This window comes from Trematomus bernacchii, unplaced genomic scaffold, assembly GCF_902827165.1.
Source record: "Trematomus bernacchii unplaced genomic scaffold, fTreBer1.1, whole genome shotgun sequence".
In the NCBI taxonomy this organism is placed as follows: Eukaryota; Metazoa; Chordata; class Actinopteri; order Perciformes; family Nototheniidae; genus Trematomus; species Trematomus bernacchii.
This window is the reverse complement of record NW_022987564.1, coordinates 12,307,057-12,330,777: the sequence shown is the minus strand read 5'-3', so window position 1 is coordinate 12,330,777 and position 23,721 is coordinate 12,307,057. Positions and strand designations below refer to the sequence as shown.

At 44.7% G+C, this 23,721-nt stretch overlaps 1 protein-coding gene across 2 annotated transcripts in view; it reads right to left on the bottom strand.

Moving 5' to 3' along the window:
* The window catches only part of LOC117478200 (adhesion G protein-coupled receptor B1-like), a 22,218-nt gene extending 96 nt beyond the window's left edge, over nt 1–22,122 (bottom strand). The window contains exons 1-32 of one of the 2 annotated variants that reach the window (XM_034125144.1): nt 21,579–22,122; nt 17,831–18,670; nt 16,938–17,087; nt 16,749–16,847; nt 16,461–16,622; nt 15,980–16,144; nt 14,934–15,098; nt 14,661–14,825; nt 14,465–14,566; nt 14,254–14,360; nt 13,945–14,139; nt 13,754–13,822; nt 12,642–12,750; nt 12,000–12,143; nt 11,835–11,904; nt 11,511–11,613; nt 11,049–11,092; nt 8,803–8,929; nt 5,531–5,634; nt 5,303–5,405; nt 5,017–5,167; nt 4,812–4,881; nt 4,635–4,701; nt 4,441–4,526; nt 4,072–4,243; nt 3,852–3,947; nt 3,696–3,735; nt 2,922–3,538; nt 2,763–2,798; nt 2,540–2,644; nt 2,263–2,313; nt 1–2,022 (exon numbers count right to left, since the gene is read on the bottom strand). The exon at nt 1–2,022 is cut by the window's left edge and continues 96 nt beyond it. In XM_034125144.1, coding sequence (XP_033981035.1) covers nt 1,825–2,022; nt 2,263–2,313; nt 2,540–2,644; nt 2,763–2,798; nt 2,922–3,538; nt 3,696–3,735; nt 3,852–3,947; nt 4,072–4,243; nt 4,441–4,526; nt 4,635–4,701; nt 4,812–4,881; nt 5,017–5,167; nt 5,303–5,405; nt 5,531–5,634; nt 8,803–8,929; nt 11,049–11,092; nt 11,511–11,613; nt 11,835–11,904; nt 12,000–12,143; nt 12,642–12,750; nt 13,754–13,822; nt 13,945–14,139; nt 14,254–14,360; nt 14,465–14,566; nt 14,661–14,825; nt 14,934–15,098; nt 15,980–16,144; nt 16,461–16,622; nt 16,749–16,847; nt 16,938–17,087; nt 17,831–18,533 — 4,575 coding nt within the window. In that variant the 5' untranslated portion in view covers nt 18,534–18,670; nt 21,579–22,122 and the 3' untranslated portion in view covers nt 1–1,824. The remainder of the gene's footprint in view (nt 2,023–2,262; nt 2,314–2,539; nt 2,645–2,762; nt 2,799–2,921; nt 3,539–3,695; nt 3,736–3,851; nt 3,948–4,071; nt 4,244–4,440; nt 4,527–4,634; nt 4,702–4,811; nt 4,882–5,016; nt 5,168–5,302; nt 5,406–5,530; nt 5,635–8,802; nt 8,930–11,048; nt 11,093–11,510; nt 11,614–11,834; nt 11,905–11,999; nt 12,144–12,641; nt 12,751–13,753; nt 13,823–13,944; nt 14,140–14,253; nt 14,361–14,464; nt 14,567–14,660; nt 14,826–14,933; nt 15,099–15,979; nt 16,145–16,460; nt 16,623–16,748; nt 16,848–16,937; nt 17,088–17,830; nt 18,671–21,578) is intronic. The other variant, XM_034125145.1, reaches the window with a different exon arrangement.
* Between the last annotated feature and the right edge of the window lie 1,599 nt (nt 22,123–23,721).

Here is a 23,721-nt window from a genome sequence, read left to right as displayed (position 1 = left end):
CAAAGTTGTGACTAGGTCATACAAATGCGTATTGAATACGGCTAACTCGAGGTATGAATCGGGCTGAGGGTTGGACATAGAAATGTGGCTGGTAGGACATACTGAGTTACTGACAAGGTTATCAAAAACACACTGGTACAGAAGACATGAGGATCAATTACCCGCCGCTATAGCGGAGAGTAATCACAAATATCCTGAAGCACAGTTTAGAGATATTCATAGGCTATAACTCTTTCTATATAATGTTAGCTTTATAGAAGTACAATTATCTACCTGTCACAAAGAACTCCAAATATGGAGTCTTGCACTAACAAATCTCTAGTGAATAAATTCTTTGAATTACTAATACAGATTTGTTATACAATATATCTCATAAAGCATTTATATGCCCTGTAAATATGAGGAAGATGGTATAAAAGTGTTGAAACATCGGTAAGAAAAAATACTGCCTAAATTATTATATCGGTCTTGCTTGAGCATCAAGCACCCATCATATTGCACTATATCATACTGATGGCTGAACACACAAATGTGTTAAAAGTCTCGAGGACCTGGCGCTGCACTGGAAGTCAAATCAGCGCCAGGAGCCTCTGCTTGGTCCAATAGTCCCGCAAGGCTGAGAAACAAAGGGCGATGATGAAAGGTCTCGCTGACCCCGTCAATCCACATGTACGACATGGAAGAGCCTGCATCTTGTGTCGGTTTAGGAGGGGAAGTATCCCCCCCCACCTCACATTTCCACCCAGCCTTTCTCCAGGGTGCACTGCTCTTCCTGTGTGAGAGTCTGTGTTGATCCTGGTGCTGGTGTTTTGTATTGAAGCAGAATGCTGAAGAAACCAGGACATTTCGGGTATTTAATCAACCTCCATCACCACTCATATGTTTGTCCCAATGCAGTCCATATGCATTGAATCTTTTATTTTGGAGCCTAATGTTGTCGGTCACAGCACAAAAACAATAGAACTTGTGCATGACTGTCATGAAGGGGATGACAAATCAAAATATAATCTATAAGCTATAAGCTCAATATTGACATAACACTGACAATAATCATCAGACTAATAATAACCATGGTGATAGTAGCAAGGAGAAGCTCTATCATTATGATTTAGCCTGCTCTCCAGTAGAAGAGTTTTATTCTCAGTACAGAGTCTCGTTTAGGCTATAGGCAGCAAAAATCAAACAGAAAGAAAAAATAAATAAAAATGAACCCACACAAATTAAAATATGTGAGCCCATTTAAGTGCTGAGTGTTGGACTCCAAACATGATCGGTCCCTTTGCTCTCCTGCCTTGTCCTGTTTTGGAAGGTAACTCGGCTGGCAGAGGAGCAGCCAAGAGTTTACGGTTGTTCCTCCCGAGAAGTGGGGAAGAAGGCGCCGTATTATATTATCTCTTTTCTCTCTACAGCTGAGTTGAAGGAAAAAAGAAGCACAGACATGTCGACCACATCTTCGGAACCCGGGCTGAAGAATTAAGGAAACTCCCAGTAAGGCGTTAATGGATCCACAGCCAGTCCTGGTCCATGGAAACCACTGACCGCTCCGCCGACCCTTTGACCTTCAGAGCACTCTGACACGAGATGCTTTAAGTCCACACAGAGAAGCTACATTAAACATCCCATTACCACGGACACAGCCACTCCTCCATCACTCCTTCCCTTCCTTCCTTCCTGCTCTGGTTGAGGGTTTGAAGACATGGATTCTGGGACCTACTTTCTCAAGTCCTCCCATTGCTGGGTTCCTATCCATACAGGATTCCATTCCAAAACCAAAAAGGTAAACGAGGTGAAATCAGGTGGCTTCTCTAGCCCCCCTCCTCCTCCTCAGACCTCTGTCTGCAGGTCAATGATGTCCTGCCCCACCAGAGGGAGTGTGGTGCCGGCCTTTTCCCACTCCACAGAGTGCAGCTCCAGAGGCGAGGCGGCTAAGGGCTCAAGGTCTTTACGCACCCATGCGGGGGGCGACTGCTGAATCCCCCTGACTCCCTCCCACGGCCTTTCCAGAGGACCCTGCTGTTTGTCCTGTTGAGGAAAAAAGAGGTGGAAATTTAACACTGGTGCCATCAGCCCTGAGCAAATTCCTGATTAAATTAACAAATGAAATGGACGTCATTACATCAGAGGTGATTTTTGTAATAATGAAAGTCATGCTGTTAATGAGGGGAAATTATTTCTCCCCGAGGCAAGTGTAATATCTGATTGTGTGTCTGGTTTTACAGGCAGTGCAATTTTGAGACAGTGAGTTTGTATATAAACACTCACACTGTGGTTCGTTTTGTCACTTCCTCCTGAAGACACACTCCATCTCACAGACTGTAAGAAGGAAGGAAGAAAATACATCCTTAATCAAATGACCTCAAAATGACGACAACCATAGTCAATACACATCACTGGTTGTTTTATAAGGTCCTTCTACCATTAAATAATCTCTTTTAGCATTATAAATTGCCTCTTTTATGTTTCCCATGTTTGGGTCTGCAATTCCTGAAAATGAATGTCTATGGAAATGGATGACGAGCAAAATATCCTGATATGTTACCTTGCTGTCAGAAGCAGGGGACTCCCTGTCTTTCTCAGCATGATGTAGCTTCCTGTTAAGGTCCTGGAACATGTTCTGGTGGCGTTTCTTTGTGTGCATTATTTTCTAGAGAAGACAAAAAAAGATACACGTTAGTCTCAAAATATAAAGTTTCCGTTCACTTAATATACATATCAAAGGTATTTATAATGTTTTTAAAAGCCAGATTCCAAATCATATTTACCTCAAAGTCCAACTCAGCATAACGGGATTTCTGTCTCTGCAAAGACAACAAGGAGGACAAAGAACATTGGTTTAGTTTCAAATGCATACTAGAAGCACTGCACAAGAATGCACAAAACATGTTTTCTTTAGGAGGTCCCACAATGGAATCTTGTCTTACCTCCAAGGAGCTCATGGACAGCGTTGAAATGGTCTCACTCTTGGACATCATGGAGTTCATGGACTCAAAGGTGTTCTCCAGGCTGCTGTGAGTGATGTGAGACTCACTGGACATGTTGTGGATGTTCTGGATGGGCGAGTCTCGCTCCGAGTACGACACGCTGACCTGATCCATGGGCATGGACTTCATCCCAAAGGCTGCCTGGGGCTCTGCGAAGGGCCCGCTGAGGTGCATGAGTCTGGCCTGTGGCAGCTGCTCCACGCTGATGTTGTATTTTGTGGGGTCATCTTTGGGCTTCAACCTGAGGGTGGAGGTTGTGTTGGGCATGAGGACGTAGCTGCTGCCGTCTGAGATGCTGCCCTCGGCTTGAGCCCGAGCCAGATCGGCGTCCAGCTGATGGAAAAGCTCCCCCTCGCAGACGTATACTGGTTTCCCACAGGAGGGGTCGACACCTCCCGTCAGACGGCTCTTCTCTCTCTTCAGGGTGAGGGTGTGGCTGGAGTATTCAGGCTGCATGTGGCTCTTACTGGGGTTGGATGGTAGGGTGTGGAAATTGGATCCCATGGGAAGAGACATCTGAGGAGGAGGCATCTTCTCTTCAGAGGAGCTCGTCATTCCTTTTTAAGAAAAACAAGTAAAGAAATAGTTAAAAAAACATGCCAGGTCTGAAAATTGGATTAATTAAATATATGTTCATAGTGCAAGGCTCACAAAATTGTAAAGCAAATTGAAAAGGCTAAGCAGGAGGAAAGAGCTGATGTGAAAGGGGCTCACCTTGTCTGCTGGAATCTCCATCCTTTTCGTTATCAGACTGCTGATAAAAGAATAAAGAAATGTTCTATTAGTACTTAATATATGCACATATTCATTTAGGGATAAAATGCAAGAGGCACTCAAGACATTAAAAAGGCAATAAGCCAAGAAATGTACCATATGCTGGGTGTTTCCATTGTGATTGGAACTGCCAGAATCTCCATTGCCGTCGTCCTTGCGGTCGACTACTCTGCACTTTACAGCTTCTTGTACCTAATGGACAGAGGGAAAAACGTCAGAAAATTGCATTCCAATCACAGCTTAAGTAGAAAACAACCAATAACAAATAACTTTCTTTTTAATTGTAATATCTGTCATCTAAATGTGTCTTCCTTACCTCTCTACGCAGGATGCAGTGAACCATGACAATAATGAAACCCTCCAAAGAGTCGAAGACGGCAAAGAGAATCTGGAAGAGGGCGGAGCGGCGGTCGGTGATGGCCAGGACGGCAGACATCCAGGTGAGGGCCAACAGAGGCAGAACCACGCAGGAGCTCCACAGAGATGCTCTGCAGGGGGGGGGGGGAAACTCAGATTAGAATCTCAATGGCTGGACTTCTGTTTCTATACAAGCAGCGCTATATTCCCTGCTGTCGTTTGATGGTGAGGCTTGATATCAAAGCACATCATCAATATACCTGTAATGGCACTGATGAGGGCGATAAGCGCAATACTCTGGTGTATGGAGAAGATCAATAAAACCTACCCGGCTCTCTCCTTCAGCTTCACATCGGTGATGCCGTCCTTGGATACCAGCTTGTTGAAGACCAGAATACCAATGACCATGTTCACCTGTTTGGAAAAGAAAAGCAATGGATGAGACAATGTAATAATAGGTAATGCATTTACAAGCAAAATAGGTATTTTGATGGATTGGGAGGGCAAAGTCAAAATACATACCAAAACGACAGCTGCAGCAGGCCCAACAAAGGAGTACAGGAGTCCGCCCTCAAGAGACAGCCAGCAGCTATACAAGAGAAGTACGAATATTAATACTTGAGCTTAAGGGAAAATATTTTAAGAATAAATGCCGAGTAAAGAGACAGCTAAGAAATAGCAGGTTGCAAAGAGACTTACTAGTTGACAGTGCCGTATCCCTTAGCCTTAGTGAAACCCACAGACACAGCCACCACCAGTGCAGGAAGTCCTGCAAGATTAGAAAATAAGCAAAGAGGGGGGGGGGGGGAGAATAAGGTTAGAGCCTAAGAAGATAAAAAGCTTTGAAAGTGATGCAGCAAATGTAGAAAAAAGGAGAGATGGAAGAAAAGGAAAATGCTCTTACCCCAGCCTAAGCACAAGAAGCGCTTGCGGATAATGCGGTTGCGCAGACGACCAGTGACAGCCATGTAGGACTGCCACGCTTCTGTCAGCACCCAGCAGAAAGAGGAGAGGAAAAAGAAATGCAGAAGAGCAGCAACCAGAGTGCACACCACCTGTGAGAGCCCAGGAGGGAGGAGAGATAGAGTGGAAAGAGGAGAAATCTGTGTCAGTGGCGTTGCTACTTAGACAATCCCCAAAGCAGTGAAGGTTGAAAAGAAAGGGTAGGACTTGCTGGAAGAGTGCCTTACCTTGTTGCGGGCCTGGGTTTGTCCTATGAGAATGAGGGCATTGGAGCATATGATGGAGATGCAGAAGTTGATGAGGATAACGGAGCGCTCGGAGCGGATATACCTGGAGTTTAAAAAAGGGAGAAAATCACTTAGGGATGAGTAAATAGAGGAGAGAGAGAAGGCAGAGCACACAGCATATAATGTTTAGAGGTTGTTATGTTGGACTTTGCTTTGAGGGTTACTTACTTCCACACAGAGACGTAGATGATGATGAGGAGCAGCAGGGTGAGAGAGGAGACCCCACAGCCAACAATGAGAGTCACGGACGGGAGCAGTGTCTTGTCCATGATCTACAGAGAGGAGACAAGACCAAACATGCCTGTTAGAGCAAATTACAAAGACACATTCATGCAGACAGGAAACCAGCAGTGAGATCCACACAGCCTGTGGGTGTGCGCTATCTGGAAGAGCAGACAGCTCCCTGTAGGCGAACAGTTGAATGGCACAATCAGGACACGGCTCGGCAAGGTGACCCCAAGGTGAACATGTCAGAAAGATGGAGCGGCAAACTAAACAAATGGTCAGGGTCAATGCGCTCCTCCAGCAAGCTTTTGAGTCAGCAAATGAGGCGAGGATGATGCTGCACATATATCTCTATCCACTAAGCAGAGGGGGGGGGGTTCAATTCCCAGGGGCTGTTGCTGTGTTCAGTCATTAGCTTGAGCTGCTACAGCAACCTTGTAATAATTGACAGACTCCTCCTTCCCTTTCTTTTTGGCATTAACTCGCTGTGTTGGTGTTTTTGTGCCAACCAGCAGCTCCTTGCACATCCATGCAGGAGTGAACAGGTGGACCATTATCACCTGTGCATTAATCTGCCGCCACCTGCCGCCACCTGCCCCTCTGATCTCTGACAGCAGCTTAGCGCCTGCCGATGCCAGCGGAGGTGACCGCCCGTGTTTCAAGCAGCCCTGGCCCCGGACCTCTGGTGGAGGAAACAGAGGAGGGACTGTCCCTGAGGGCAGGCGGGTCAATGCTGCACACACTCATCTGAGCTCATGAGCTTACACACCTTCAAACCCCCAGCAGCTAATTGTGTGGTTTCACTGCGTCCATAAAGATTGCCTGTCTCACACCTACTCTAGGGGCTTTAATACGGGTATGAGTTAATCTAACACCTCTGATCAAGTTGTCATCACCACAAAACGTGTGAGCTGGATGAGAACCATGCAGATAAGGTGCCCTCATTGACAAATGGTTTGATTATATTTTTGATAATGTGTTGAGGGAAGGGAAGGTGAGAGTGGCTAAGTGGCTCCAAAAGGTGAGTGAGAAAATGTCCTGAGATATAATAAATCTGCAGGTATCAAATTAGCACACATAGAGGTGAAAGAAATAGACACCGCTTTGGCCTTCCTTTGATTTATGATAGCCATAAATACTTATATTGCAAGCGTATGTGAAGCATGGCCAACACGACATCGGCCATTGTTGTTAGTGAATTTAAACGGTGCAATACTCAGCCTTAAAGGAGTGTTTCTCAAATATCCTGTCCTACATACACTTATTCTATCTGATATTCAAGCACAGCTGGTGAAGTCCAGCCTAGGGCAGCCAAAGACTAATTTAGTGTAGCAAATTTGTTTCAAAATCTATCCAAGTACATCAGAATCGCCCCAAAACAGATGGCAGATAGCGGAGCGGTGAGCTTTCTTTTTGATTCAGCCCAACCCAGACTTTTGGAAGAGGAAAAGTAATAAGGGCGATAAAGTATGTTATGTCCCCTCTCTGCTCAATCTCTATTTCTGGGTTGATGCTTGCACCACGGGCCTCTGAGTGAAATTCTGACAACCTGTTTGACCTAAATATAAAGGATATCTTTGGCCTGTCCTTGACCGAATCACATATTCTAAATGTTATCAAATGTGAGAGAGAAATATGTGCAGTGAAACTAATAGAGATTTCCTGCTTTGAAAAAAATGAATTAACCTAGCGATCAAGGGCATCTGCTGTACTGCCTGTGTGGGCTGCTCCCACTGGAGCATCATGAATCCAACACACATGATGCTACGGGACTCCTGGAATGAGACCATATCGAATGAGCGCTGAAACACTGCATTATGTCTTTTTACATATCTCTCGCTTTCTGCCTCTCGCCTCTCCATGGTGTTCCTAATGCGGCTCGTAGGAATACGTTATAGAAAAATGTCCATGGCACACATCAAAGGATGGCTGGAGAGGCGGGGGGGGGGGGGGGGGGAGAGGAGGAACCATCATTGCATGACCAGACGTCTGTCTCTCATTGGTCCGCCTCTCTGGCATTTTCAGGTTTGCTGCTGTGGCCGAGGAGGAAGGAGGAGGATGAGGAAGAGGAGGGTGGATGTAATCGAGAATTCAGAGATACTGGCAGACTGGAATGATTGGTGCAGCTGCCTTTTACTGTTGTGGGAGGTTGAAAAGGGAGTGGAGGGTGGGGGGGTTGTGCCGCCTATAACAAATATGGGAGGCGCTGTTCAGACTGGCAACAGCAAGACAAATCAAATCTAGCATGTAAACAACAGGTTGGGGGGAAAGAGAAAGAGGAGACTGAATGATCTTAGCATCAGAAAAACACTGCAGTCCAAATTCATGAGCCGTTTGGACTCCCTGCACACTAAATAAAAGTGTACATCTTCAAAATGCACATTTAAATTGTATAATTCCTCAAACTTAAAAACATCTGTTGATTATCTTTTGTGTGCAGCAGCAATCAGATGCTCAGCAGGGAAGGACAGAAAATGTCCTCTGTCCTGGGGGGCTGTTTAGATTAGGTGTGTTTCCCCCTCAGCATCTCAGTTATCAAAAATCACACAGGCCGAGTTTGCGCTGCAGAAGCCGTTGCCAAGGCAACTGGAGAAGGAGCAGCTCTAGAGGCAACAGTCTACAGGGGAAAATTACACATTGTCTTTGCGCATGAAATACAGCGATGCGTAATGACATATTTGGGCAAATAAAGCCTCCGCTGCACACAAGTTACAAAACACTAACTCTGTTTATATTAATCCTGCATATTTTATTAAAAAATTAATAATCGGATTTTAAACGCAAAGCCAAAGTCATTATGAGTGATTGGATGAAAAAAAGGGGCCATCAATGTGTCTTAATTGTCATTTAAGCAACTACATTAGCTATTTCCTAAAGGCGCGATACTATGTATTTAGTCGATAAGCTTATGCAGCCGGTTGCAAGCAAATAGGCATCAATTAAAGCGTTCGTGCAAAATCGATCTGTCAAAATGCAAAACATAGTATTTTCGTTTTGAACCATACATGGAATCAATGCATATCAACATGTTGCTTGTTAATTTCGCTTTAATTTAAATTCTCCGATCCGCGGCACCTGCACGGAGACAAAGAGGTGCAGCAAACCGCTCGAAAACAACAAGTATTCACACTGCACCGCATTCATACAGTCACTGCACGAAACATTTAAGACTAATGTTTGACCATAAATACAATCACATAAGACAAAAGACTTACCGAGTCGAAGTTGACGTGCGCTAAAATGGCGAAGGTGGAGAGGCTGTCACACACGCATTTGGTTCTGTGTGAATGAACGGGCACCGCTCTGCAGCTCCGAGCAGACCAAGACCCAAGCAGAGAAGAACTGCACAGGGAAGAAAGGGAAAGGACGGGTTAGGAGGAGAGATCTGACAATTCTCTCATGTGAATGTCTCTTGATGGCATTTTTCTCATGATGATTTTTATTTTATTTTGGAACATTCCATGTATGGTTGACCCATCAGGATTGCATATTAATTAGCCCAATGCAGATACATCCTCACTGTTTTACAACACTTAATGAGATATTGGCATCCAGTGTAGGGAAGATATATTGTTTCTTTTGACCTGAAGTATTTAGTTGCATCTTAGGAAATCCTGATTATGGATTCTCACACTTATGTGATTAATAGCCATATGCGTCATGATTGATGATGATAGGCCTTCATAAATCTCCTTATTAGCATAATCTGTAACATTTTTGATATGGGCAATCTTTTCTCAGTAGACATAAGGATATGGCAACATGTCCCCAGTACACCGGGGGACAAAGGACAGCGTGTTCCTTCTTTTGAAAAGCAGGGGAATGTGGAGACAATGTGAATTATGACTTCCATATGTCTTATATATTAAGAACATCTGCAATTCAACCAATTCATGTTTGTATTCGTGCACTATGAGATAATGTAGGTTCGTTTTCTGTCACAACTATCCTTACTAATACTGTGCCAAGCCTGATCAGACAGAAACATGGATCAATTACACTACAAGCAGAAAGTAAAATCAATAGTGAGGGCTTTATTGAGGCCATCTTTTAAATGAGATGCACTTTTAGTCAAATCACTGAATCTACACCATTTGTTTCAGAACTTGTACTGAGATCTGCAATTGTGTGTGAGCAGCATTAGAGAGCTCAGAGAAGGTGAAGGCAGTGAGCAGCACCCCCAGGCTCTGACTGACTGCTGAATACAGAGGAGCATCATAGCCAGCAGGTCCAGCCTGGTGTCATGGGCGCTTGGCCGCAGGGCAAACTCATCATGGCAGTCAACTGAAATGGCATCCTAACAGGCTTGGCTGCACAGTTTAATGTGTGTTATGTGCGAGCTGTCATATCATGCAGATGGGTTAAATGTTGCATGATGCAAAGTTAGCCAAAAAAAACCCATGTGGCTCTGTAATGTGTTCCCTATCTTTGTCACAAAAAAGCGGCAGAGCCTTTTATCTCTCATCCATCTGGTTAAAGTTAATTGGTGGAGATTCTAATGGAACACTTCCTGTGATCAGACATTTGCAGCTTTTCAGAACAAGCACTGACCCTAAATGTCCTGCTCTCCACTGCCTCTATCCTGCCCTTAATCACATCCACTGTCAAAAATGAATCTAATTTGACTAGAGGCAAATTGCCCTTCTTCCGAATGTATATAAGTTCATTCCATTTCTCCTTCGATTCATTTTTGCTTTTGCATTGGCTCTGGTTGTTCGGGTTTATGTAAAAGGGGATGGGGGGTATCCAGTTGCTGGTGCATTTTCATTTCTTATCTGTTCTCCACAAGTGTACAAATCTATCTAAATGCAAATGGTCCACCTGTGTATTCTTCAGGAGGGCAGAGTGGGCCTGGGGCGGATTGATCCAGGCCAGGCTGCAGAAGCTTGTTTCATAAGTCATTCAAATGCGTCTAAGCATCTTAAAAAAACTCCCACACGCCTTAGCCATTAAGCCAGGCGGTGACAAGTGAACACAACTTAGAGGTGTGGAAAGGAGAGCTGACATTGTCTTTAGATTGACACTCTGCGGTGTGACCTATAAGGACCCCGCGATGAGTTTACTCACTGATGTATGTAATGAGGTTAGAAGTGATGCCTGTGTATTTTTCCCTCCTCGGGATGTGGTTCATTTAAAGAGATGTGCTTTATGCAGTAAGTATGTCACACAGCTGAGGGAGGCCTGGTGCTTCCAGATGGGTCAACATGTTCCTTGTCCTTGTCGGAAATGATTGACGTGAAAAATGTGTGAAAGATTATTGCTCCCCCTCGGTCTGTGAAGGGGGGGGGGGGGGGGGGACTTGTATGTTCGTATGTGACAGATGCATGAGTGAAAGGACCTCGGCTACAAGCGAGGAGATAAACAACAACAAGCACCTGCTCGGCTTACAAGGACACGGAAAGTAGATGAGTGATGCTAAGATGCATATTTTAGAAGAAAAACAAATGTCGTCAACACTTACGTTTCGCTCGCGTCCCAGGAGAGGCATGTCTCATTCATGGTACCCTACAAGAAAAAGAGGGCAGATGGATAAGTTAGTGTCAGAGTCTATGCAGAAAAGGGAAATGTGTAGGTTGGGATGCCGTGCCATAAACGTGTGAGATGCAACAGTTTGCTGCCAGCCACCTGCCCACATTTCCCACCACCCTCCCCGATAATACATGCACAAAACTAAAAAAAGCTTCTTATCAGCTGCAGGGACTAATTACTGCGCATGATTTATCATCATCATCACCAGAGTACCGTTAGGTTCAGCTGTGATATTTGCCGGGTTTGAACCAACACAAGTATCAGTAAAAGTCAAAGTGTCACTGCAAATGTCGGGGAAATGTCAGGCTCTGCGTACCGCGGTGAGCAAACACCCGGAGGGGGGTTGATATTTTTCGTAAGGCTCCATTAGACTTGGTAACCATTAGGGACTTACATTGTGGAGGTGGGGGAACTCGATCTCAACAGGGGTGGACAGGAGAGCCGGGGTGGGGCTGACAATCACTGTCACCACCTTGGAGTTCAGGAGAGTGGTGTTACTGCGGAGAAAAAGGAAATTACAGTCAGTGTCATCCATATGAGAATTTATACTTCACTGAATAATGTGAGGTACTGTATCTGCAAGGCCATACAAAGAAAAGATGTTGATAGAACATGGAGGAAAATAAGTAGTGACTGAGGCGCCATCTGGTGACGGCACAATATATTCCATGCACGGCCAGATGCATGTATAAATATAAAAGCAGAGAAATTGTATTACCTCTGGAAGGACAGAATAGAGGCGAGGTTCCTGTAGAGGACGATGCCGGTCACAAAAGCCTCATTGCCATCTGGAAGGAACAAAATGTCAGCTTAGACTCAAATTCACAAGTCTGCACATTACATAGATATAGAAAAATGATGTATAAGTGATGTTCAATCTTACCAGCCTGTTCAATGGACAGAGCATCACGGGACACTGAGATCTTCTCCTCAGAGGTCCTGACCCAGTCCAGCATGCCCCTCCAGCCCTTCACGGGGAACGTAAAGTTTGAGCTTGTGCTTGTTGGGCGCTTGTGGATGCTCATCACTGAGAAGGACAGAAATGGACAGTTTGTTAGTGAACAGCACTTGGAGGTCACAGTTTTTTTTGTACACAGTGGTGTTTGATAAATGCCAAGGACATTTTGGTTTCATGCGTCATATGTGTCTTAGCAGAGTAGTCACTCTCCACTAAATCCTGTGAGAATGTCACCTTCGCTGAGCCTAAGTCACAGAGGGTGAATCAGAGTGTGAATCTACAGTTATTTAAAGTAATTGATGGATTGATAAGTTTGTGCAAAAAAGCCATATGCGTGTTATGCAAAGATGTCCTTGCACAACATCTTGTAGATGGCACAAGTAATATGTTTTAACTGATGGACTTAACACTGACAAAGTGATAACTGGTGCATTCGGCTGCTGCTGCTTATATGGACTCAGATTCACAGGCAAGATTAAGATTGATGCACTCTCTGGCTGGAGAGAGGACAAATCATCCTGATTAGACGTGAGCAGAGAGCATCTGGCATGGGAAATTAGGGCTCACCTAAATTCTCGGTGACTTCGTAAATGTCCTGGAAGCCGCTCATTTGCATTCCGATCATGTTCACAGAGTCCTCAACAAGGCGGAGGAACTCCTTAATGTTGGCGCCCATCTGGATTAAAGAAACAAAAAAGAGAAAAACATAGTCAGAAACAGGGAAGATTGGGAAAAGGGCACCTGCTCATTTATTAAATGCAACCTAAGCAAGGCTACAATTTATGCTACATGCCCATATCTGGATTTCCTTTTCATATCTCAGTCCAGCTTGTACTTGTTCTTTCAGAGCATTCAGCAGTGGATTGAAAAAAGAAGAAAAAAACACACTGCCTGCTGCTATGCAACCTCAGAACTTCCGTAAGGCCATAAATGGGCAGGCTGTTGATTCATACTCGGGCTTTTTGTCCTCTCACTCGTGAAAGGGAGGGCTGCCTGACTTGCGCGTCTCTGACGCAGAACTGCAGCGATGTGGGCGCAAGGTGTGTGCTTGTATGCTTGTCTGTGTCATCCTATGACCGCCATCGGTATGTAGGAAGGCATTGAGACTCACAGATTGCAAAGTGGGCGTAGTGATTCTCCCTGATTCAATCTCTCCCTTTCTCTCTTCCCCCTGTCACCTTCAAGTGTTTGCTTTCTCTTGTCGCAGTGGCCTTGGTTTATCACAATACAGTTTTCTATTTGATCGCAAATACGTGTTTACCCTCTGCACTCACTTTGGCAGAAAGATAGATTTGTCATTAAAAAGTACATCAACAGGTGGTCAAAGTTCTATTTAGTCTGTTTAGACTTGTATTATGAAAGAATAGATGATACATTGCAATCTTTAGTTGCACAGATCATTTTAGTTCTTTGCGTCATACTGTTACTCCGTCCTCATGCAATGTGTGGGGGAGTGGAAGGGCATTTGGGAGTGTTAATCAGTGCATCACTCACTGATATTCTAACTTGCCCCTCTCTTTTTCACACTAACTACCCAAACAGGCCCTAACAATTATGTCCCTGAATGTGTCCTGCACACACTCACCCCATCACAGGAACGTTAACATAACATCACTTTCTTCCTTGCTAAATTCACTCACACACACACACACACACACACACACTCTCTTATCACGTACCAGCTGTGCCTCTTCCCATTTGTCGCGATGTTCCTCCTTCAGTAAGTTGCTGATTGTCTGGACGTAGTTCTGCAGATCACAAGGCAGAGGTGTAAGAAGATACCAAATCCAGCTCAGTCAGAAACTAATGTTTGTTTGAGGACTATTTGTTGCTTTATATTATTCTTTAATCTGTAATTATGTCAGCTTACCTCAACATCAGCATTGCTCAACCTCAGTCTGGTTCCCTTGTACAGTTCAGTGGTGTTCTTCAGGATTTCCATGACGGCTACCAAGTCACCGCTGTAGCCTGCTCCCTCATCGGAGGAGAATCTAAGGCGTGAAATCACCTCAGCGACCCCGTCCACACTCTGCCCGATCTGTGCTTTGGTATTGTAGTCCCTTGACTGCAGAAGAAGAGTTGGGAGGTTAATGTGAATCTCGGACATTTGCTGGTTTTACTTCACCACTGGTAAATGTAGCATTCGCATTTTAATTGAGGCTTATTATGATGGGCTTACCATCATTTGAATATTCTCATAGTTCTTGGAGACACACTTGATATGAGTTGGGCTTTCCCAGGAGGCCAGACCTACAGCGTCCAGGGTGCAGCGGCGCAGAATCAGACCTGTTATAAGAGAGTACACACTTTTAGTTGGGATGCTGGGGGATGATAAACACTCTCACATGTCAAAGGGAAACAGATAAAACATGTCGTAGCTGTCTCTGTACCTGCGGCGTCAGCAGGGCAGGCAACGGCAGCCATGTCTCCGGCGGGGGTTTTCTTCCACACAAAATCTCCAGTGTTCTCCTCAGGGCAGATCTCATGGGGCTCTGAAATGAATTAAAAGAAGCATAAGTCATCTTTTTCCATACTGAATTGTATTGCAGTGTGGTAATCCCTTTGCATTGTAAAGGAGTTACTAACCAGGGCATCTCTTTTCGTTGCAACGCTTCTGCTCTCCCTTTTCACCGGGGCAAGGCTCTCCACTAAAGAAAGGCCCTTCACAGGCTCTCTGTCTCTGCTGGATTCCTCCACCACACGTCTTGCTGCAGCTGCCCCAAGAGGTCCACGCATGCCAACGACCATCAACTAAAGAAAGAGAACATTTCAAACCATGAACCCTGGAGTTTGATATGTCTTAAGTCTTTTATTTTGGATAGGAACTCTCGAATATGTGAATTTGGTTTCTTTTCCTACCAGGGCAGTCTTTCAGGAAGCAGTTGGTTGACTCTTTCCAGCTGCCGTGGCACTCAGAGCCCCCGTAGGATGGCCCGTTGCACTCTCGGATTCTCTGCATGGTGCCGTTTGAGCAAGAAGCAGTGCATGAACTCCAGCCAGACCAGTCATTCCAGGATCCGTCCACTAGAGGGAAGCAGAGGATACGAAAGAAAGTTAAAACGAGTGCAGCGACAAGATCTCAGGCTTCCGGCATCATGCCACACTCACTGATGCTTTAACATTGTACACGCCATAGTTTAGCTAAGTTTAAGTAAATAAATGTGAGCTTGTTTATCATACAAAAAGACTGTATGTCTATTAGATCAACTGCCTTGAAAACTAAAATCAGGTTGATGTCTTTAGGGCTTTGTTTAGTGGACTTGACTTAGCTGAGGGGACCATTCTTCTAATATTTAAGTTAAATCAAATGGACCCATCTTTTTTTGTCTTAATGAAAACCAATGCTACTCTAAAACTTCAATACATTTTCTAATTATTTTGATTTCAAATGAAAAGTGTAATCATCTCAGTAATGACTTTGCCTGACAGAGACATCTGCTGACGGTAACAAGCAGTTGCAACAACTAAATGTTCTACAGATATTTAGAGAGATCACAATAATAACCGTGAAAACAGGACCGGAACAAAGTGTCAAAACAAACTGATTAAAGTGCCGCTGTGACTTCAAAATGAGTGAAATCCTTTTAGCACAGGAGTAGGTGGCAAAGCACAAAGCTTCTATTACATTGTGTGACCATGAGCACATCATGAGTCACCTGCGTTAATGATAAAGCCACTGACTAATGCCCACAGAAGCTTTTATTCTGCTTATGAGTCAGAAGCAATGTGAAGTTGCTGTTTCTGATGGCGGGGATGCCGATCAGATGAATCATCTCTCATGTATTAATTAGTTATATGAAGGATCAAGTAAGGTAGCCAGGGTCAGTTGTCAGAAATTGTAGTAAGACACGTTATACTGTGTCTCATCAGTTCAAACCTGAGGAAAAGAAAGATCTGTGACTCACCGGGGCAGACAGCGATGTTGCAGAACTTGGTTTGTCTTGTGGGGCCGCGGCAAGGCTCTCCTCCGTTCTGGGGCATCTTGCATGTGCGGGAACGCTCACGATATCCACGGCCGCATGTGGAAGAGCACAGGCTCCAGGGGGTCCACTCCTCCCAAGCACCATCAACTACACAAGGGGAACACATAGGGTTAATTTGATGAAGGAAGTTGTGTTTTTTTTTAAGATTGCAACTTCTAATTTGAGTTCAGTTGAAGCTGCACATTGAAGGCACGTTTTGCAAACTCTCCTAGGCGGGGCAGTCCCTCACACAATCCCTGTCACATGGTTAAACTATTAAGTAGATTTTCTTGATAATTAATTGAAGCCTAAGCTCAAAATTGCCTTTCTTCTCACCTGCTTCTCCATTGTGCTCACATTTTCCAGATAACACTCACACTCTTTTTTCTCCTTACACATTAGAGATGAGAAAGCAGGCACTCACCGGGGCAGACGGCTGTGTTGTTGCAGGGTCTGTTCTCTCGCAGGGGTCCGGTGCACTGGGTGGTGAAGGGGGTCGTAGCACAGACACGGGTGCGGCTCTGCCAGCCCTCTCCACAGGTGATTGAACATGTGTTCCAGGGAGACCACTCATCTGTCTTAGAATCTACGGTGGAAAAGAAAACATGAATTAGAGGGTCAGGTCCTCAACACTTGCAAAGTTTAAGACAGAACTTTTCTTATTCTCGTCCACCAGAGACAAACATCCAATTATAAGATCTTGCTGTCTTACCGGTTTGGGTTGCAACAACTCCTTGGTTAGAATCATCAGTATTATCTCTCTTCAAACCAACGATGGCTCGCAGACCCTGGCTCCTGTTGCGCTCTTTACCTGAGAGAATTAGAAAAATTGCATGATTATTTAATTGAATCAAAGCAACATGCAGCCGAGTGCTCCTGACTTAATGAAAGGAGGGCTTACCAATGCAGGGCTGAGGGTTGCAGGCACGTCCTTCTTCAACGATTCCCTGGCACACATCCTCCTCGGGCTGGCATGCTCGGCTGCGCACCTGATTGCCACCATCGCACTCCTGGCTGCAAACTGACCAGCGGCCCCAGGTAGCCCAACCCTCTGCAGAAAGAGAAAGAAGAGTAGAAATATTGAGAACATGTTTGAAACTTTTTGCTGCAAGAAAAACCATAGAAAAGCATGTATTCCCTCTATACGTTTCATTATAGGAACAGGATTTGAGTATAGCTTGTTTAATGTGCAGAGAATGAAGTCGTTTGAGATTTAGAAATGTTAATTGTTTGCACTTAATCACTTGGTGGGAACCAGCAGGTGCGTTGCTATGACTCCACTTCAATTTCCGCTGCCAGCTGACTGTGAGGTCTTTGTGCTCTTTTCAATCCCCCCTCTCAACCTGACACATGTGCTATCTCCCTCCCCAACCCCAGACATGTAGACAAAATGGAGAGCTGGGGACATGTGCGCTTCAGGAAGTCTTGCCAATGAAGTCGCATAATTACTCTAACACCTTTGATTTATTTCGCATCACTTTGGCAGAAGATGTGCACTCCTCCGCCCTGCCATACAGACACAGATCATTATCCTCAGCAGCTTCTAACACACAAACACTGAGAGATAGCAGGGTTGGAGACCACCTGCAGAGCTGTGGGGTCCTGGAGGCCTCAACTAGACTAGTTATGTGTCAAAAGAACAACAACACAGCTTACAGGGGAACACACTGTTTCTGTTTGTTTCTTTTGAGGTCAGGTGTTTCGATACATCTCCTGAGATTTTAGTTTTTCTTTCAATTTCCTAAAAAAGTATACTCCGGAGATAAATTGAAAACAAACAAGTTACAAACTTACTGATAATCTCAGCATCGCGTCCGATGTCTCTGGAAATGGATTGGCATTTCTCGACGTAGACTCCGCCTCTGTAGCAGCTTCCTGGCTTCCTCTTTGGGACCTCCCAGCACTGGCAGGGGGTGTTCATGATGCCACAGGGATAATCGTGGGTGCTACTTGACAGGCACTTCTCCAGCCACTGGCAAAGCTTCTCGCAGGCGGGCGGACTTGGGTTCCTCTTGCCCACAACCAGAAACTCAGCGTTGAACTCACTGACATCATTCTGCCCCTCCAGCATCTCCACGCCATTTCTTGCGGCCACCTTGCGGATCTGCAGGAACTGCTTGCTGGACTCCAGGTAGGTGACGGTGGTGGATGCGTCGCACAGTTTGACAACCTCGTCGAAGCTCTCCATGCCCAAGTAGGTGCGAGAGGTCTCGATGAAGGAGTCGAACTGGAAGGTCTTGATCTGGCGGGGGACGCAGGAGTCGGTTGGCTTGGTGATCTTCATGTAGACGTTGTATCGGCGAGGATCGGGGTTCTGCAGGGTCCAGGAGCATGGTGTGGAGGGCAGGGTGGTCGTAGAGGAGAATACACCGAAGAAGCGACTCTGTTCCAGGGTGGCACAGGTGGCTGACGCTGGTCCAGAGGGGGTGCAGGACGTCAAACCGAAGAAGAGTAGTGCAAGGGCCACATAGGGGCCGGTAAGAGCTGACCACGCCATTGGGTCGGCTTAGGTGGATGTTTCTTTGACTTCTTTGTTGCAAGTAACTGCACTTGTTTTAGAAACCTTGATGTATCTATGAACGCCTCTGAAGAACTTGTAGGCTTTAGTGCACCAGACAAAGTGTCATGAAGGTGCTGCACAGAAACAGGGAAAGAAAAAGGGGAAAACATTTGTCAGAATGTTCCAACATCTAAATAATTGCAACAAATGATATCAGTATGCAGGATGAACGCCTGATCCAAGTGAAATGCATTAAAAACAAAAAAAAAACATTATTCATGAGTTGCATTTTAATTGGACCCATTGTCTAACTGATATTTGTGCATCAGGGATTTGCCTCAGATCAGTTTCATAGTGTTTGAGGGCAGATTCAGTGATATGAAATGCCCAGTACTTCGGGACATAATTGCTCAGACTCTGCAATTACAGTCCTTCACAACAGGCTGGTATCTCCAAGCTCTTGCTCTTTCCTCCCACACACTGAACTGAGCCGCGCATCATGTGCGTCACTCTGACGTCCGTAGCAGCATTGCCACTGGCAACCAAAGACGCCTATTAGTTCCACAATGTGTGCAATGCACTCCTCATGTTGAGTGGTAAACAAGATACATAGTTACTCTGTGTCCGTGGCGAGGTGCGATGACACCCTGCTGTGGCACCTTAGAGAACTATGGACATATTTCCTGCATTGATTACCAGAGCTATGAGTAATATGAAATATGCTTTCTGAGTGACAAATTATAGTCACTCTTGCATATTAATGCAAATGCATGCAAGGTAAAGAAGATGCATGACTAAAACTATAAAACAAATTATGCTTCTGTGCAGAGGGGCTACTTGCATTAAAAAAGAGAATCCACCATAATTTGTACTTCATCCACACAATGTATCTCGCAAACATGTTTCACTTCAATGAATCTTGCAGAGACTCCTGCCACTGAATAACTAAGCCCTGCCTGGAGAAAAGAAAAAAGGGTCAATATCAGGGTACCTGACCGGACCCCGCAGATGCTCTTTGGAGCACTGACGAGAGGAGGAAACACTGTTGCTCAGCAACATCTTTCACAAGCATTCAGAGTTATCCTTCTGCCTTCTCATGTTTTTCATCCTGTTATTTCCCTTGTCACTGTTGAATGTCAGTGCAACAGGTGGAGGACATCATGCTTTGTATTTGAAGGAGAATGTCATTTAAAGCTAAGCAATAAATGCCTGTGTTTTCTGTTCATTACTGAGGGGTTGATCATAAAGAAGAAGGATTGCAGAGAATTGATGCCTACTTTGGAAAGCACTTGCACTTTTCAGGCAGATAACTCATAATTACATTTCTCACATTGCTCCCTTCCTCTCTGCCTCACTCTGCCCCTCCCTCCTCTCTCCTCCTCTCCGCAGCAAAGACCTCTGCTTTGTGTCGGTGAGTGTCTCTCTCCCGCCTCCCAACCACCGGAAGCTCCATGAATGGGCATGTGATGAGGCACACAGTGAATAGAAAGAGGTCCAGCTGTCGTAGGAGAACTCTGTTTATGTGTTGCTCTTTCTCTCTCTTTTCCCTCCCTCCCAACCTCTCTGTCCCTTTCTCTCGCTTGTCCATTTGCTGTCGTCAACAACATTTCTGCAAAGCAAGCTGCCCAAAAATGTGTTGTTTGCTGTATGGAGACAGGGTTTTATTTTTTGCAGATCAGTGTTAAAAAACTGCAAACATGCTATCCATTTACGCTGCTGTGCACAATTTTGTAGTATAATGTGTCATCACAGATACATAAATCATACTGGGTGTATAACAAGACTATACTGTTAATACAACATGTGCAAGCAAAGGACGAGATGCCTCATTTGTACGGGCTGCAGATGACTGTCTGCAGATGGTTAAATAATTTGCATGACTACCTACATTTACAAAAAGTTAAGACAAACAGATTACTATTCCTCTGATGCAATTAACTGGAAGGCTGACTGATGAGTCGAATGATTTTTCACCAAGACTGTTAATTGTAACAATTCATTTGCTCCCTATTGAATCATTTAGATTATATTTTTGTATATGTATGTGTCTCTTCATAGATAAAGATAAATAGATAAATTATCATCTATAATTTTTTCTTTGCAAAATGCTCTCCCTTGTGAATGCAAAGTGAAGAAGCAGGTAATCCTTCATCCACAAATTGCTTACGCTGTATCTTCTGCTGTGCCCGGTGCAGAGGCTTGCACATGTGTGCAGGATGCTGAACCGCTTTGTTGCAAATCCATGTGACAGCAAAAACTACAAGCCGCAAAATCTAAACTGCATCTTGCTGACAGCAACTCCGTGCATCTTGGGTGAATGTTTACAGAATGTGTGCATTCGTTCAGTTTCACAAAAGGACTTCATTGGAAAGCTATCCCTTGTCAGGTATTCATCTATGTGGTACTTATGATGCAGGAGTCTTACGACTTTAGAGCAGAGCAAATAAAATCCAGTCTGCAAACTGATTGCTGTGCAAGATTGCTAAAGTCTTATTGTTTAAGACATTATGGCAAAAGCATCCTCAATAAACAGCAGGTGCCTGACATGAAACCACAACCCGATGTATCATGTATTTCAGTGATACATGAAAATCAGAAAGTGGTAGCCAGTGACCTGTTGCTGCAGTCTAACTTATGCTGCTGAGCTCGTTCCCATTGCCGCACTCAGCTTTACTTTAAGTACTACAGTGTTTGTAGATAAGTGCTGATATTGTGCAAGAATCGGGCATATTAAAATAAATCTGGAAAGACATTATTGCAATAAGACAGCTCAGATATATGCAGAAAACAATGCAATAGATCCACGTTGCTCAGTACAGCAGAAGCCGGCCGAGAGCGGTTCAGCAACACGGACAGCGACAGACGAGTTAAAACAGAGAAATCTGCAGGAACAAACTCTGAAGCTGCAGGACAACATTCATACACGCATCACCTATACTCACTTGGTAACCTCCGGTGTTGCGTGCTCCACCACACAAACACGCATTCACAGAAAACGGACATTTAGAAGTAAAAGCAAAGACATAAAAAGTTTTGCCTTACCTTGAAAACGTTCTAAGGAAGTCTGGTCAGTGGCTCTCTATCCGGTCGCCCAGGTTTGTTGGAGCTGGGCTCGGGAAGCAGCTGCTGAATGTTCACAACAAAAGTCTGACTTGAAGACTTCAGATTTGGCCAAAACTTTCACAGTGTTTGACGCCGCTGAAAGGATGCGCCAGGTCCAAGTTCAACCCCAGACGGGTCGATCCCAAGTTTCAGTGCAGTCCACTCGCACAAGCAAAGAAAACTCTAACCAAAACTCCAAAGAGTTTACTACCAACTTTGTTTAGCTGCTATATCCAGAAAAACTGGTGTATAGCGGAGTGACAAATTAGTTGAATCGGAGCTCCAGCAGACAGTCCGTAAAACCAAACTGTGGTCTTGCTCGTCTTTTCTCGCTAAGCTCCAAAAGTGTTGGTAATTCTACTCCTGGCTTCGGAGTCTTCCTGCTTGTGGTCTCTTTGCACTGCAAGTGGGTTCAGTCTGAGTGTAGCTTGTGGCCTCAGCTCGGTGGTTTATATCCTACCCCGCCCCCCCCTGCTGAAGTTGGATTCAGTGCGTGGATGATGCACTGAAGTGAATGAGACAGCACCAAGACGGGGGGAGTGTGCGGGGGAGAAGTGTTTGTGTGCGCGCGCGCGTGTAAGAGGAGGGAGGGAGGGACTCTGAATGAGAAGAGAAGGGAGGGATCTGTGCATGGACACAGAGACGAACGATTATGAGCACCAAACTACGCAGATATCAACGTAGAGCCAAAGGTACCGGAAAGAGGATCAGCGGAATCGGTGTGCATGGTGGATGCACTTGGCCGATACAACGAGAACCAATGTTTTACATGAAGTACGAGATTTGACAACCTTGCGCGGAAAGTGCTTAGATGATATTAACCATTCAAAAGGATTATGATAACGTTTTATTAACAAGCAACATGTTTATCTCCAACACATTTCAAGACAATGTTGGATTATTCTCAACTCGACAGTTTATTGATGGCGTAAACAGATTATCTTCCTTTTTAGTGATAATTAATAAACAGTTTTGGAGCACTCAGAGTTTTTGATGGCCACGTGGGGCGGTGTTGGGGTGTAAACTCGAAAGCAGGAAGCATGACTGTCACAGTGACAGAATCCCAACATCCAATTAAAAATGAAAGGTGAGGCACAGACAGTGCAGCAATGCAGGAGAGGAAACACCCTCTCTTTCTATTAAAACACACATTTACAGACACATGTGCACACAGGAATCAGGCTAACCCCTGCCTCCCCTCCACCCCTCCCTGTTCCTTCTCCTCCCCTCTCGTCAGTCTCTCTCTCTCTCTCTCTCTAGGGATGTGGGCGGATCTGGGTAGTTCTCAGAAGTGTGGAAGGGATAACCTAACGTGGGTGTCTGCCTGTTGATGTAATGTTGGCTCGTTTCCTCTTCTAGTCAAGCTATTTGAGAGAGAGAGAGAGAGAGAGAGAGAGGGAGAAAGAGAGAGAGAGAGAAAGAGAGAAAGAGAAAGAGAGAGAGAGAGAGAGGGAGAAAGAGAGAGAGTGAAAAACTGTCCAAACAACATGAGGCAGGAAGTGTAAAACAGAAGAGCTAATTACGGGATCATCAGTCCTTGTCCTTCCTCACTATTGTTTCTGAGTCTCATCAAGGACACTGAGCCTGTGGGAGTGTGGAGTCACACTGTGGTGTGTAGTGCCATGGGCATTTTTAGAACCCATTTTGGGGGAAATGACTATATAAAAAAGGCATTTCCTCCTCAGTTTAATCTATGTAATACAACAGCATATATTCATTCCAGGCAGGGGCTTACTTCACTCGCTCTATTTTCACCCCATGTACCAAATTAGGACCGACCATTACATTTCAGATAGCTATTACAGACACAATTGCACTCTGAACTCAGTCAAGCTGCAGTAACTATATGCTGTGTCTCTTTCCCCCACAAAAAACCCTTTAAATCTATTCCTGGCAGACTGAGCAGTTGTATTGCAAGGGCCCAGACTTATATTTTTCATAATATGAGCTAAGTTTATGTCGAAATAGGATCTTTTATAAACCTTTATGAAATGCTCTTAGAAGTAGATACATTGTAAAATGGTTGTGTTCTTTGATGTATGTATGTATCGTTTGTATACAGTTTTAAAAAATATATATTTAG